Source organism: Phlebotomus papatasi, chromosome 2 (assembly GCF_024763615.1).
Source record: "Phlebotomus papatasi isolate M1 chromosome 2, Ppap_2.1, whole genome shotgun sequence".
In the NCBI taxonomy this organism is placed as follows: Eukaryota; Metazoa; Arthropoda; class Insecta; order Diptera; family Psychodidae; genus Phlebotomus; species Phlebotomus papatasi.
In genome coordinates, this window is record NC_077223.1 from 111518925 (window position 1) to 111533323 (window position 14399).

A 14399-nucleotide genomic window follows, 5' to 3' on the forward strand; every position below is an offset into this window, starting at 1 on the left:
TCATTGAAGAGGGATTAGACAAGTAAATCTCGTAGTAATTTGTATATCACTTTCTATAATGGTGGAATTTTCAAAAGGATTTTGTGCCACGTTACACAGGTGAGTTTAAAAAGAGGAATGAAATTTTCCAGGTTTTGGTATGAGCATAACAACATTTTTCATGCTAATACTTATGTGGGAAAAGCTAAAGGAAAAAAAAAACTTTGGCACCGACTCTCTTTCCACCCGTTCGATATGAAATGGATTTTCAGTTTTCCACTCTTCGTGATTTTGCCCATAAATTTTAATTTGATAGCCACCCCTTGGAAAATCCCCTGCAATCCCCCGTTGATGTAATGAAGTCATATATGTCGCCACAGCTGTTTTTTTCCCGATTGCCAGAGGGAAACGTATGAAAGTAAAAGCTCAATGAAGGGGGTTCTGAACAAACGGAGCATGTGCTTAATTCTTGTTACTCCTACCTGAGAAGGATGATGCCATGCTTTTCTCACAGTTTCTTACCTAGTTTTAAAGGGGCAAATACCCTAGAAAGTTTAAAAGTTGTATATTAGATGATATACTTAATAATCTCACCAATAGACGAACTCAGGCAGTTCTACTTATACGCCCCTGTTTAAAAAATTCTTGTCAGCGTTGCTGAAATTATACACCAAAATTTAATGATTAAACGAAATTACCAAGTGAAGTTCAATCAAAATTGTACGTAGCTCCTCTTCCAAGATGATCAAACTTGTAGTCCCTCTACCCTGTGCCAAATTTCACACGTTTTATAGATAATTTTAAAAATTATCGTACAATATCCAACATTATCCAACGGTGGCGATACTGCCAACCCAATTGTCATTATTTTAAAAGTGAAAATTGCCGTAACGTAATATTTTTTAGGGGATTATTATTACCTATCGTAGTTTGGCTTATTTGGTCTAGCCCTTGCTATTCCTTTGAAAAATCGTTTCAAACTCTCATCGTGAGCCAACCACGACCCTTTTATCATAGATAGAGACGAGCGGTATGAATTTAGAGTACCATACGATGCTCCTTCTTAGAACTCCTCCGTTAGGAACCAAAAAACGCTTTGAATATTAATTTCAAAGGGGTCCAACGTATTCGTTATACAAACTTTTCACCATTTTTTCCAACCGGTATCATATTGTTTCCATGATGCTTCAGAAAGTGATTGCAAAATTACGTCATGTAACTCTGTGGGTATTCCTCTTCTCTCGCAATTTTGCTTGACAAAATTCCTGCTACCAGGGTAAATCCTTTCCAAAAGTGTGTTTGCCTATCAACAGGAATAATAGAGGAATCAGCATGTAAATATAATAACCCTGAAACTAGCACTGAATTAAAAATTTGGAACCATGGTTGAGTAGGCTAATATGGCACTACTACAATTCCTTCAGACTGATCATATTGCATTTTTTGCAACACTCTACGGCAGAGTAGAGGTAGAATGCATCTACGGCAATAGACTGAGGGTCCTTTTTCCAAGACACGTATTTTCTACATGTTGCGTTTACACGTGATGCAAACAAATCTATATCAGGCTTTCCAAATTTCTTAACAATACGATTAAATGCTGAGAGTTTTAACTCTAATTCGGTATTTGCCTGAAGTTTACGTGATTCTTCATCTTCTTCCGTGTTATTCTCTGAGCTAATATACGAAGCAAAGATCCATAGGTTTCGTTCCTCACACCATTTCCAAATCTCTTTTGCCAGATTGCTTAATGCGCTTAATGCTTAATACGCAACAGTATTTGACAATCTTTTTTGTTCTTAGAAAAGCATTTGCTAAGCTGTGCTCGAAAGATTTACCTATGATTATCAAATCATCAATGTAAATTACCAACGGTATCCCCATTATACGCAAATAATAACCCACAGGTAAAGACAAATGGAGCAGTGCATAATCTCAAGGGTAAGCACGTGAACTAATAAAGAATGCCATTAAAAGTAAATCGTACTTTCTTTCCAATTCATCAATTGGAATTAGGTAATACCGGTAATACGCATCTTCAAGATCTAGTGATGCCATATAACAATCTTGAGAGACAAGTTTAGTGACAGTTCGACCATCTTCCATTTTGAAATGTGGAGGATCGATAAATTAATTCAAATCTTTTAGATTAAGCATATGAAACGATAAATGCCAATTGGCTTTGGGACAAGAAAAGTTTTTGAAATGTATTGTCCTTCCACCGGAGAACAAATATCTACCGCACCTTTTGGTATTAACTCTTCTATAGCTACAGCCATATTATTAAACTCGGATTTAGACAATTTTGTCTCTGTATGCGTCTGGGATTGAAAAACTTCGCGATTGAATGGAATTTTGTATCCACTAATCCAGGAAAGTATTACTTTATCAGAAGTAATTTCGTTCCAAATCTTAGTAAAAAATTTTAATCGCCTAAACAATTTACTTACCGGTTCTACGATCGGCCCCGAGAGTTCGATGTCGTGCGGTTCTTCTCCTTGGACTTGTGCTGACTCTGCTTCCACGATGAGCTGTATTTCTTGGCCCCGCTGGTCACCGCTGGCTGATGAATTCCTCTGAGATCGTAGTTGCCGTTGCGGTTGCGGGGTTTTTGAGTTTTTTGAAACAATTTTACGAGAAGTCGCCTTCTTGAGGTCCAGTGATGCAGCCTGCATTGTTTTGACGTTCTAGACAACATAAAAATAATATATAATAATAATGCTGGCACAACATTCCATGAAGGAACAAGGCCTTCCCGCAAGGGGATTTCTAGACATGCATTATTATTTTTTCTTGTACGGGATGAGGTTGTCAGTCCCATGCCCTTGGAATCAAGTGCAGTGAAGCTCACTGGATGCAATCCGAACACCTTTAACGCCAGAATAATTCCTGGTGACCTAAAGGGAATTCGAACCCGGGAAACTTGCATCATAGAGCGAGTGCTCTACCACTTGACCCATTAAGTGCCAGCGGACCATCGTATGGTACTCTAAATTCATACCGCTCGTCTCAAAATTCAAAAAAAAAGATTTTTTTTTGAATTTTGGTAGATTACTGACGACAATTAGCACAAGATCATCGCCTTCACTTTCATATTTTTTTGAATGTATTTTTTCGTTTTAATTTTTTTTTTTTTTTTTTTTTTTTTTTGAAGAAAATACAATTACCCGAGAGAATTTTCTCTGCTTTATAAAAGTTGCGTGTACTTAAATATACTTCATCTAGGGATCAAAATTTTTTCTAACATAATATTTTTATGCTATTAAAAACAAAAACAAACATTCAAATATTCAAATATTTTAACAATTTATTACAAAATCTAAAATGTTCTAAAAAAAATCACTAATTTTGAATAAGATTAAAGATATTTCCTCCTTGAATACACTTCAAGGAGGTTTCTACTTGGATAACACCCAAGATTTGCTCCCAGGTTGTTGGTTTTATTTGATCGTGTGGTAAAATGTGTAAATTTCCTCTTGACAGAATAATGTGACAACGAATATAAACAATAAAACATTTCCCTTGAGATAATTTCTCTTTTAAATATTTTAAGTACACATATCAGGCGAAATATTATGGTAAATTCACGAATGGAAAATTACCTTTAATCTTAGTCACTAGGATGAAGAATTCTTTGGAAGGGGAATAAGTAAATTTTATTTATCATATTTTAGCATCTTCACCCATACTGGGGGTGACTTTCACTATTTATTTGCTGAATGGTGAATATGTTAAGGGATGATGTAAACAAAATGTGGCATTTCCGTCATATCATGTATCTCCACGCATATATAATACATAAATTCTAATAGAAAATTGGTTATAGTGTTTAATATACTCATACATAATAAATAGGAACTGTTTCCTATTTCGGAAGGGAATACTCAGAAAAATGTTTGGTAAATTATTTATAAAAACTTAAAATATATATTCTTTAGGTTATTAGTTATGTGCTTGCAACCCAAACTTGCAACAAATATTTAAATTAACTTTAGAGGGGGGTAAGACATTTGTTTATGTATGTTGTAATATTTCTCCTTGAGAATACTTAATAATTTTTTTGCGCAAATTGGCGCCATTTCTAACGTCTTTATTAGACTAAGCTCTGTAATATAACAAATTTAGGGGCTGTTTTAGAACATCCATCTTGCTTTCTAGTCCAAGGGCATATTATTTGTCTCAGTGTATCCCCCATGTCTCTTTTTTTCGTTCAAAATACTCATGTGAAACGTGCTTTTTCCGTGCTTCCGGAGTACACTCTATTTTTAACCACCAAACCATCTGATATGGTTCAATGTTGAGTGGCTTGGTGGCACAATTCACCCATTCACCCTCTTTTGTGGTCAATTGACAAAATAGTTGATCCTTATACATCAATGTTAAATGCGATATTTCGAATTTTCTCCAAATGACTACTTCACCGGAAATTATTATGCCAATTTTCAATTCTTCATCCATTTTCAAATGATATTGGCTCATATTGACCAAGATTTAGTGCTGGATCATTGGTCAATTCCGGCCCAAAATGATTCTACACAATCTTAGACTTAACAAGTTGCTTTATACAACAAGATTATACTAGAATAAGCACCAGATAAGAGCACGAAAATTAGTTGAGAGTCTTTACAATCTCAGCTTCTGCGATATAAAAGTAAAATTCGTCCTCGTCGAATCGGTTGATATGTCCATCGCTGTTTTAGATTCATTATGTTATAGAATTTAATAAATTTTCAAGTTATACTTTCAATCATTCTTTATTATGATATTATAAGTTTGACTTCCTCATTTTTTTCAGTATTTATTAATCTAGGTTTTTTTGAAAATATAAACGTAATCATCAAGACTTTTTTGCAAAAATCAGTATCGTTTAGAAACTTTAATGCTAAGACTGTTCTTTTGTGTAGATAAACGGCATTACCTGCAGAGCATTTGTACAAAAATTTTAACAACATGAAAACTTTCTGTTGTGGATTTTTTTATTCAAGCATTTTTAGTTTATTTTGCCATGAAATTTTGTGGCAATTGTGGTAAATCTACTCAGCTTTTTTGCATTCTTTCTTAACGGAGGCATGTTGAAGTTTTCCGCTTGACATGTTTCACACATAAACTCTTGAACTTTTCACCACAATCAGTTGGCTATGTTATGATATGTTTTTTTCTATATATGATTTTTTTTCTAAAGTAGAGGGGAAGAGAAAGAAATGTCAGACAATTCTTATGTCAGCACTCATTTCAAACTCAGACTCAACAATCGTTCTGATAATACGTGCTTATTTATATCAATACTACTGACTTATTCGAAAAGACTCTTGAAATTGGCTGAGATAACACTATTGACCTTGACCTCATTTACTTGTCATACCGAAATTGGATAGAATAAATTGTAAATTAAATGACTGGAATGGGACTCAATGTAAAGTGAATTGAATCATACAATTCACATATTCAACGTGCAATAGTATTAAGAGTAAAGTCTCTTTCGCAACTAAAGGATGATGTTGAGCCAATTTTAGAATTAGACAAAGACATATTGTGTAGTTGTGCCATAATTTCAATATCAATCGTGTTATCTGAATTATTGTACACATTGAGGGTCATTGGGAATATTCTTAATATTAACAACTATAGAAAATTTCATCTGATTTAAAAAGAAAGAGCATTGAGTTGATCTCCAAACTCGTTTTCTATTTATTCATTTTCAACCTCTTATTCCTATCGGGGTCGTGGGCCTAGGACTCCCAGGTTTGCAGCTCACACTTTCGATACCATACCGAACATAATCATACCATCGAAATTGTGATCTCTCAACCCGAAGAAGCAACTCATCGACTCTTAACTCCTCACGAACGGCTAAAAAAAATTTAACAATATGGTTTATTCTGGTCAGATAAATTTTAGATTTTAATCAGTTTACTACTCTGAATCCGTTTTTGAAATTAGACTTTCAAAAAAGTTTTTGACAGAGTCTATTTTTAACAAAACACCAATATTTGCAGTTTATTGACCATTGCTGAAATTAGAAGTATCCATTTGCAGATTCGTGTACCATACTTGGTAGAGAATGTCCTTATTATTTTTAAATGGTGAACCGGATTAGCAAATACCTATTAGAATTTAAGAAAAGCTTATGAAAGCAGGGGAACACTAGTTACTCGCATTTACGGTACATTTAAAAATGTTTTTTTTTAACCGGAAATCTCTAAAAGTATGTAACAATTAGTCGTGAAAAATTAATGAATATTTACAAAACTCTTTATTTTTATTGATACTTTTCAAGTATGTGCTATAATTCAAATAGAACTTATTATCCGTGGATAAATCGTGGAGCTTTTACTTTAATTTTTGTTTGTTGACTCTCAGATGTAGAATAAATTCTGCGTTTTCCGTTTGAAGCATTGAATAAAATCTAACAGTATTTTAATAAATAAAATCCTCATAAATAACAATTTTACTCAGAAAATTTAGTGAAAGTTGTTTTGGTTTCGTTATGGAAGGAGACAAGGCTTTTCTACTTATTTCACCCTTAAAGACAGTCTAATCTTTTAAATCCAATTGTCACCATCCTTCGTACAATATTTAAAATTTTTCATTTGCTATATCCTGGCATAAGGAAAAATTTTCATATTCCCTTTTACCTTTGGGATTTTAGCTTTTTTCTGCATGTGTCGTCTTCTGGTAAACAACTTCACAAATGTTTATAATAAGCTTCTCGCATACGAAAACTTGCAAATTATTTACACTTTAACAATTTATTACAATATGTATGAAAAAATGACTTGGAAAAAGGAGACGAGAATATCCCGAAAAAAACGTATACTATATAGGTATGTGCAAATCTTTTATTCATTCAATGGGTGTTTTGGGAAAATGTATAGGGCTTTTCCATATCTCTGTTTCTGTTCTTCTTTTTGTGATTGTTACTGGACATGAGAAAACTATATATTTATTGCGAAAAACAGGAGAAAATAGTGGATAAAATATTCAAGTACTACATATGGTGTATTATTTATTATAAACATAGTGTGAGAATAGGAATGAAAATGCTGCTCTTGACAGACTTTTACTTTTTTTGACAAATTTTTCCAGCTTCTCCCCCATTTGTTTTGCTTTAAAGCAAATTCATTTAATATAGAATGAAATTGTGAAATAATTTTCCCATGATCTTCGAAAATTTCCACCTGAATCGTTGACAAAGATGTGCTCAACTTTCTTTGATCCTTCTCTAAGATTTTTTTTTAGCAAATCAACCGAAGAAGTAAGATAAATAAATTCTCCCAATATCGCACTTACGCTAGATTTTTCATGGTGTGAAAAATGCTCTTTTACTTGAATGAATTCTAAAAATATTTACATTTTAGTCTTCCCTCACATGAAGAGACTCATGCAAAAATCTCCTCATTCGCAGCATGTTCTTTCATTTTTAAATTGAACACCATTTCTGACGTAATTAAATGCTCAAATATTTATTTGTAGTTGAAATATTTACGGAGAAAAATTACTACGTCATTGTGCTGATGAAGTGTTTGGTATATTCGTTCTTATATTGGTTGGATAAAAAGTGAGGAAGTCTGGCTGTTAAAATAAAATCTCAGGTCTCACTATCTCATGTTCTAATCGTTTTCTTGTGGTGATTTTTTTTTCATTTGGAAGATGCTGTTTTAGATTTTCCACCATTCCACCTTGCGGTAGTCTCTCATGTTTCTCACCAAGTAATCTCTAATAGTTATCATTATGCTGTGAAAATTTCGCTAGGAGTTTTTCAGTTTGAAAGTTTCCCAAATAACTTGTAAATTTATGGAATTAAAATGATAGAATAGCCTGTTTTAGCAACTTGGGCATTCAATGGATCAAGTGCTAGAATATTCTCTATGATACAAGTGATCCAAGTTTAAATATCCTTTTATATCACCACATTTTTTTTTGGCGTTAAAGGTGTTTAAATTCTATTCAATGAGCTTCACCGCACTTGATTTTACGGGGTATTCGACTGAAAATCCTATCCCCGTAAAAGAAAAAAAAATAATGGATTTCTCGAACTTTCCTTGCGGGACGGCCTCACTTCCTGTATATGGAACGTTGTGCCACTATTATTATTATTGTTATTATTATTATTATTATTATTATTATTATTATTATTATTATTATTATGACCAGCGCACAATAACTTTTGTTTTGTTGTAAACATGTTTTTCACTTTTCTGTGAAAATGAATGAAACGGAGATCTAGTCATCTCGCTCACTCTAATAGGCAAATTTGAAAACATGTTTACTATCAAGAGTTATTGTACGTTGGACATTAGTGTTATTATTATTATTATATTATTGTTTTCACAAATTACTATATTGCTGCCAAATTTTTAAAGAATAACATTCTTGTTTCGAGAATTTCTTTATTTTCCTGAAACGCACCTAAATATATCAGAATATCTATCTTGTCGAATAAAACTTTTAATTAGAGTTAATAAGTTTAAGGACTGATCAATTAATTGAAAATTACGGTTTTTTTTCTAGTTATGTGTAAATTTAACAAACAATTGTTAAATTGTTTGTTAAATTTATTTTGTATAAGATCTACATAATTTTCTTTTACTAAAGTCCATCGACCGATGTTTTCACGGAGGCTTTAAATCCAATTCTGTATTAGTTGTTTTAGCTTAAATTATTGAATAATTTAAAAAAAAAAGTTATATTTTTTCAGAAAGTAAAATAGTTAATGAAAAGGGTATTTGGCAGAGCAAATTGCATTATCGTATTATTTAAAATACTAATTGGCGCTCTTGTATAAACCATTCCATATAAAAGAAGATAGTGCTTTTATTCACGCTCCCATCCCCGAAAGAAAAAAAATTACAATCAATAGAATATAAAATATTAATTTGTAATACTACAGATAAGTAATTGAAATTATCAGAATATATACATAATTATTCCACAATTACATAATTATCAGATTATATTATTACCAAACGGGATTAAACTTATCATATCGATAAATGCATTCGGTATCCTTTTAAGTTGTGAAGCCAACAGATTCACACCTATCATTTTTTATACGAATTTTTCATTACTACCAGACAGATAGATAGATAGATAGATAATTTATTTCATCAACAATGTCTTAATAGCGCGTTACAATAGGATTTTTGTGAGATGTTTGTGACTTTGCGTCCACCGCCGACTTATCGTTGGTGCCCAACCTCTAGAGCAAAACGGAAATTATTATTATTGATATATAATTTATCAGGAACATAAGATAAACTGATGCGGTTGGCAAATGAACCGTTAATGTAAGATTAGTTGAGCGGTTCCTTAAAGTGACCATCTGAGTGGCGTCTATTACGGGCCTGGTCAACTGATCCCAGCTAAAGTAAATAACCATTAGGGTAAGATGGGGTAATTTTAAATAATATCTATTTTGGAATTTTGAGATTCTCTCATTATTTTGGATGGTCACAGTAAAAAAAGAAAACCAATTAGAAGTAAGACTTTACATTCAAAAGTACTTCTTCGTTGTTGTTTTCATTTTGCCATCTATAAGTGTTATAGGAAATATAATAGTTCCAAATTAAACATTATTCAAAATTATCCCATCTTAGTCTACTGCACTTGCTTATCTTTGGTTTTAAAGAAAGGGTAACATATTGCATGAAACTCAAACCAGTCTAGTCGGGGAGGTTAAGGAACCATAAGAAAAATTTTAGAACTCGAGCAATTCATAGTTTTTTTTTGGGTAATCGAAATCTGAAACCACTTTGATTGCTTATGAGCTTCTCCATGTTTTTAAAAAAATTCTATAAACATCGAAACTATACATATATTTCATGTTTTTTAGTTCTCTCATTGAAATTTCGCTGAAAAAATGATACCTTTTTTATCTCTTGCTTAGCCCTCTAAAGCCAACCACGTATCAAGGCACGCACCAAAATAAAATTTCACAGTTTAAATTTAAATTAACATTTACTGCGTATATTCTCATTTACCTTTAGAAGAAATGTTAATAAGACTATGACAAAGTGCACCAAAGTAATTTTAAGCGAATAAAAACTTTATCACAGTAAATGTTAGTTTTCCGATGCTACCCCTAGGGACCCATTGGGCTTTAGAAGGTTAAGTGTTTTTCTGAAAAAATCATTGCGAGATACAGGCCTTTCTGGAAAGTTGAAAGATATTTCTCAGATTTATATTTTGATTTGCTTCTTTTCAGGAAAAATATCTTTTAAAAAAATTACTATGGACTTTAGCTATAATAAGCTTTATTTTATCAATTATTAATCTTTGGATTTTTGCATTTTCTCTCTGACTCTGAAATTTATTGCACGTTTGTTCTAAGTTAGAAATGGCATGATATTCTTGTCACTTGAAAAATCTGTAGAAGTGACATCAATTTCTTTTTCCGCCTTTCCCAAAAAGAAAATAATCCTCGCATGACGCTTGTGATGTCTTGATGTTGCTTTGAGATCTCACGAAGAATAAAGATCTTAGTTGTAATATTTCCAAAAGAAAGAGGAAAATGATAATTTTCTCGCTCACGTCGTGTACTTTTTTCTCTTTTCTTCTCTGTGTACTTTTAGCCAGGAAAATACAGAGACATCACACTTGAATCAAAACCCATTTCGCCAGTCTTCGGTAAGCGTTGGATGTAGTAACATATCTAGTAGTGAACAGTTTGGTGAGAAGAGCGGTGCTGGATCGAAGAGCTGCGATACGCTGATATGTGGTGGTGCATCGGGACCGGTGAGTGGTGGTCGATTGGCCTTGTTCAGTAGCAGTGACGCCGGTAGTGTCCTGGCCAAAGACCAAAGATATAGCTCGGCGCGCCTTTTACCTTCGCACTTTTCGCCAGCCGCCATTAGTAGCAGTAGTGGTGGCGAAGGTGGCGAAGTTGCTACAACTTCTAATACCACCAGCAGCAATTCGCCACGCTTTGATGTTGATGACGAAGAAGACGTGCGTTATCCACAACATCAAGTTCATGTGCAACTGTCTCAGGTGCAGCAGGCCTATCCTCTGGCCTGTCTTGTTGGTCCCAGTGGTAGTTTGAATCAGAAAACAACATCTGTTGACAGCAGTTGCTGGCGCAATACCAGTTGCAAAAGTTTGCAATTTCACAAGCGAAGCATAAATTCAACTGGAAATTTGGATGATATCAATTGGAGTGGTGGTGGTGGTCACTATTTAGCCACAGCCGCCACTGGAATTGTGGGGGGTGGTCAGCCAAGTGTAAAATATCGCGATAATAAGCACTCCACCACATATAGTCCAAGTAGTTCGGGCCACTACAACTCATTAAAATCGTCTCAAATAGTGTGCAAGAAATGCATGTCAAAGTCATTGAGTTGTTTAAAGAATGCACGAAAAAAGACAAATTTGTTTAAATTTCATTTAAAGCCACTGAAAATATCCCAGATAACAGACAGTGATGCAATATCAATTTCTTGCCAGGTACCAATAACATTGGCACAATTTGGAGGCAATGGTACAACGCTATGCAATGGACAACATGCGATTAGTTCAAATCAATCAACGAATATATCTCAGAAAGCACATTCGCGATATTCCACCTTGCCAAAAATTGGTGGTAGTTCATTGAATGTGAGGCCAAGATTGAATAGTAGTGATTCACCCAAATTGACCCATCGTGGTAGCTATCGCGACAGAGACAACACCGGTGCCCTGGACCCCTCAAGCACCCACGCAACCACGACGACGACAACGGCGACGAACGCATACTTGAATCCATCAACACCACCGCCTTACACCACCACCACAAGCACAAGCGCCTCACCGACTGCCGTGAGATCCTCTACCAATACACCCACGGCTACAAGAAGTGATATCCGTAGCAATAATAATCCAGCAAGTAGTGCAAATTCCCAGCAGCAGGGAAGCAGTAGCAGTAGTAGCAACAACAGCTGTGGTGTCAAAAGCAAACCTGTGAGTGATCCATGCAATCGCAGTATTGATTTCAATCGACAGATCAGTGCACCCATTGAGAACAGATCTAGTTCCAGTTCAGTGAATAATATTAATCCTAGCCAAGTGAATTACTTTCCATCGTCAATCATTAGTTCATCCTATACGAATAGTTTGACCCGCAACAAAAAACACAGGAGTTTAAAATTGACTGGCAGGTAACTAACCTTCACATTTTAACAATTCATACTAAAAATATAGCATTTTCCATTGACAAATATTATTGTTCTGAATTTTTGGTTCTAAGATAGCAAACTTACCTACTAAACAATCAGGACTAATAAATTAGATAACTGAAAAGCATTGAGAGCAGATTTCGCAAAAATAATAGGCAATAAACAGAAACATAATCAAAACAGTCACAAAAAGCTAGTAACGTGATAATTTATCGCAAATATTTTGTTTTCTTGCTAGGATGAAAATATTAGATAAAAAGTGAAGCAAAAATATTTAAAAGTGTATTAATACGTAAACTCGTATTACAATGTGTATTTATTTCCTAAAATAAATGATTCTCTTGACGTCTCTCGTTCGTTATCCACCCAAATGTACCTAGGTCACAATTTACTTTGGCTTCTGTCACCTTTAAGGCCTCTACACATTGGGAGCAATTTTCGTCAAAAATCGCATCTTTGACAGAATTTTGAAGTTTCTACCCACAACAGTGCGGACAACTTCCTTCAAAAGAGCAATTTTTGACGAAAACAGTTTACAATGTGTAGACACCCTTACGTTTTATCTTTTAGCACTCGGTTCCATTATAGCAACAGCCATTAACAAATATCTAAATGCCTATATTATAATTTCATAATTCCTTTCTACTTAAAATGAATAAGCTGTTGTAAATTTATTTTAATTTTATCGGTGATTTCCTTAGGAAAGCAGCCATTGGGAGTGTGTTATCCGTCTTATCTATAAAATATCTGATATTTTTAAAATGATATGGGTCGTATTTAAGACAAAATTTCGAGCGCAAAATTGTTGAAAATTCCAACAGATTTAGAACTTATTTTGTTTCATTTAACTTTAATATTGTACAATATATTTCCTGAGGCTTAAAAAATTTCTGTGACAGAATAATGAGACATTTCTGAAAATCATCATTCGAGTGTAGGGGGAGGCTTTGAACTTTCGCACACAAAAATGATGTTCAAGTTCAGTGATTTTTTCTGACTACCATGCAAACCGTATGGATTCTCCAACTATGCCAAAAAAATGTCTTACTTATAAGGTTCATAATCCCACCAAACAAAATCCCAGGAAATCCTTAGATTTTCCTCCAGAGGAAAATGAAAATTGAATGGCGATTTGTCCGATAGATGAATCAAGTTTCTATTATCGCACACGATTCACGCCATCATTGAACACCCCATTTTCACCGTAAATTTTGCACCGGACACTAAAAGTTGCACATCATTGTTTAAAGGGAACTCTAATCTACTTGATTAAACCATTTTTATAAGGAATAAAACATTTTAATATCACTTTTTTGGAACTTTTATGAGAGATGTTTTATTGACATTAAAAACCATTTTTTTGCTTGATTCTACGAGAATTTCACTCCGGAAACGGTTAAATCTGATGAATACTTTCTTGAAAAGTCCAAATATCACCAAATTTACACGAATCAATAAGTTTTTAAAGCTAAAAATTGACTAAAACTTTGCAAGCGAGAAGACCACACAAGATTCCACCATTCCTCCACGGAGCCGGATATGCACAAAAACCTTTGAATGCGCATCATTGAAGATTTCCCTGTTCCTGCAGCTGCAGGAATCGGGATTTAGCACAGATATTGAGCTTCAGCAGGTGAACAAGCTAAAATTTTCACAAAACATCTTCTTACGGACAATTTCTTTTCTTTGACATGAAAAACAACACAATAGTGAGGTTATGTCAAAGATTGTCAAAAACCAGTTGTAAACTGTGTGAGCTTATTGTAGATGTGATTCTTTCATTGCACATTCAGTTTGTGCAAGCTTGAAAAATATTTTTATATCAAAGAAATGCAAAATTGCTTAATAATTACTCAACTGCAACCTATTTGAGTCAAATTACTTCTTGTTTATCAACTTTACGATTTTTAAGTTTTCCTTTTTAGTGGTGGATCAAATCGGTAGATTACAATAGATGTGAATATGAGGGATCGCATCTAAAATGAAGTTTCTTGGAAAATGTGAGAGAAGCCATGTCTTCTATGTGCGATCGATGAATCTGAGTCAAGTTTGTGAATTTTGTTCCACCCACAAAAAGTGCCTGTTCAGCCTAAAAGATTTTTACTTAAATCTGATTCCTAATAACCCTTCTACCCTGTGTGATAGTAGTTTTTCAGAAAAGTGATATTAATTGTGCACAATCGTATGAAATATTGCACAGCAAAATTACAGTTTTGGACCTGTTTTTAATTTTTGTTTCCTAAAACTAGGGGAAAAGGATTAGACTCCCAA

General features: G+C 33.8%; 1 protein-coding gene across 5 annotated transcripts in view; it reads left to right on the forward strand.

Annotated features, from left to right (window-relative positions):
• Nucleotides 1-14399, forward strand: part of LOC129800871 (potassium voltage-gated channel subfamily H member 7) — a 147739-nt gene that overhangs the window by 65098 nt on the left and 68242 nt on the right. For all 5 annotated transcript variants that reach the window (XM_055845586.1, XM_055845582.1, XM_055845584.1 and 2 more), the window contains exon 3: nt 10551-12110. In XM_055845586.1, the coding sequence (XP_055701561.1) occupies nt 10551-12110 (1560 nt within the window). The remainder of the gene's footprint in view (nt 1-10550; nt 12111-14399) is intronic.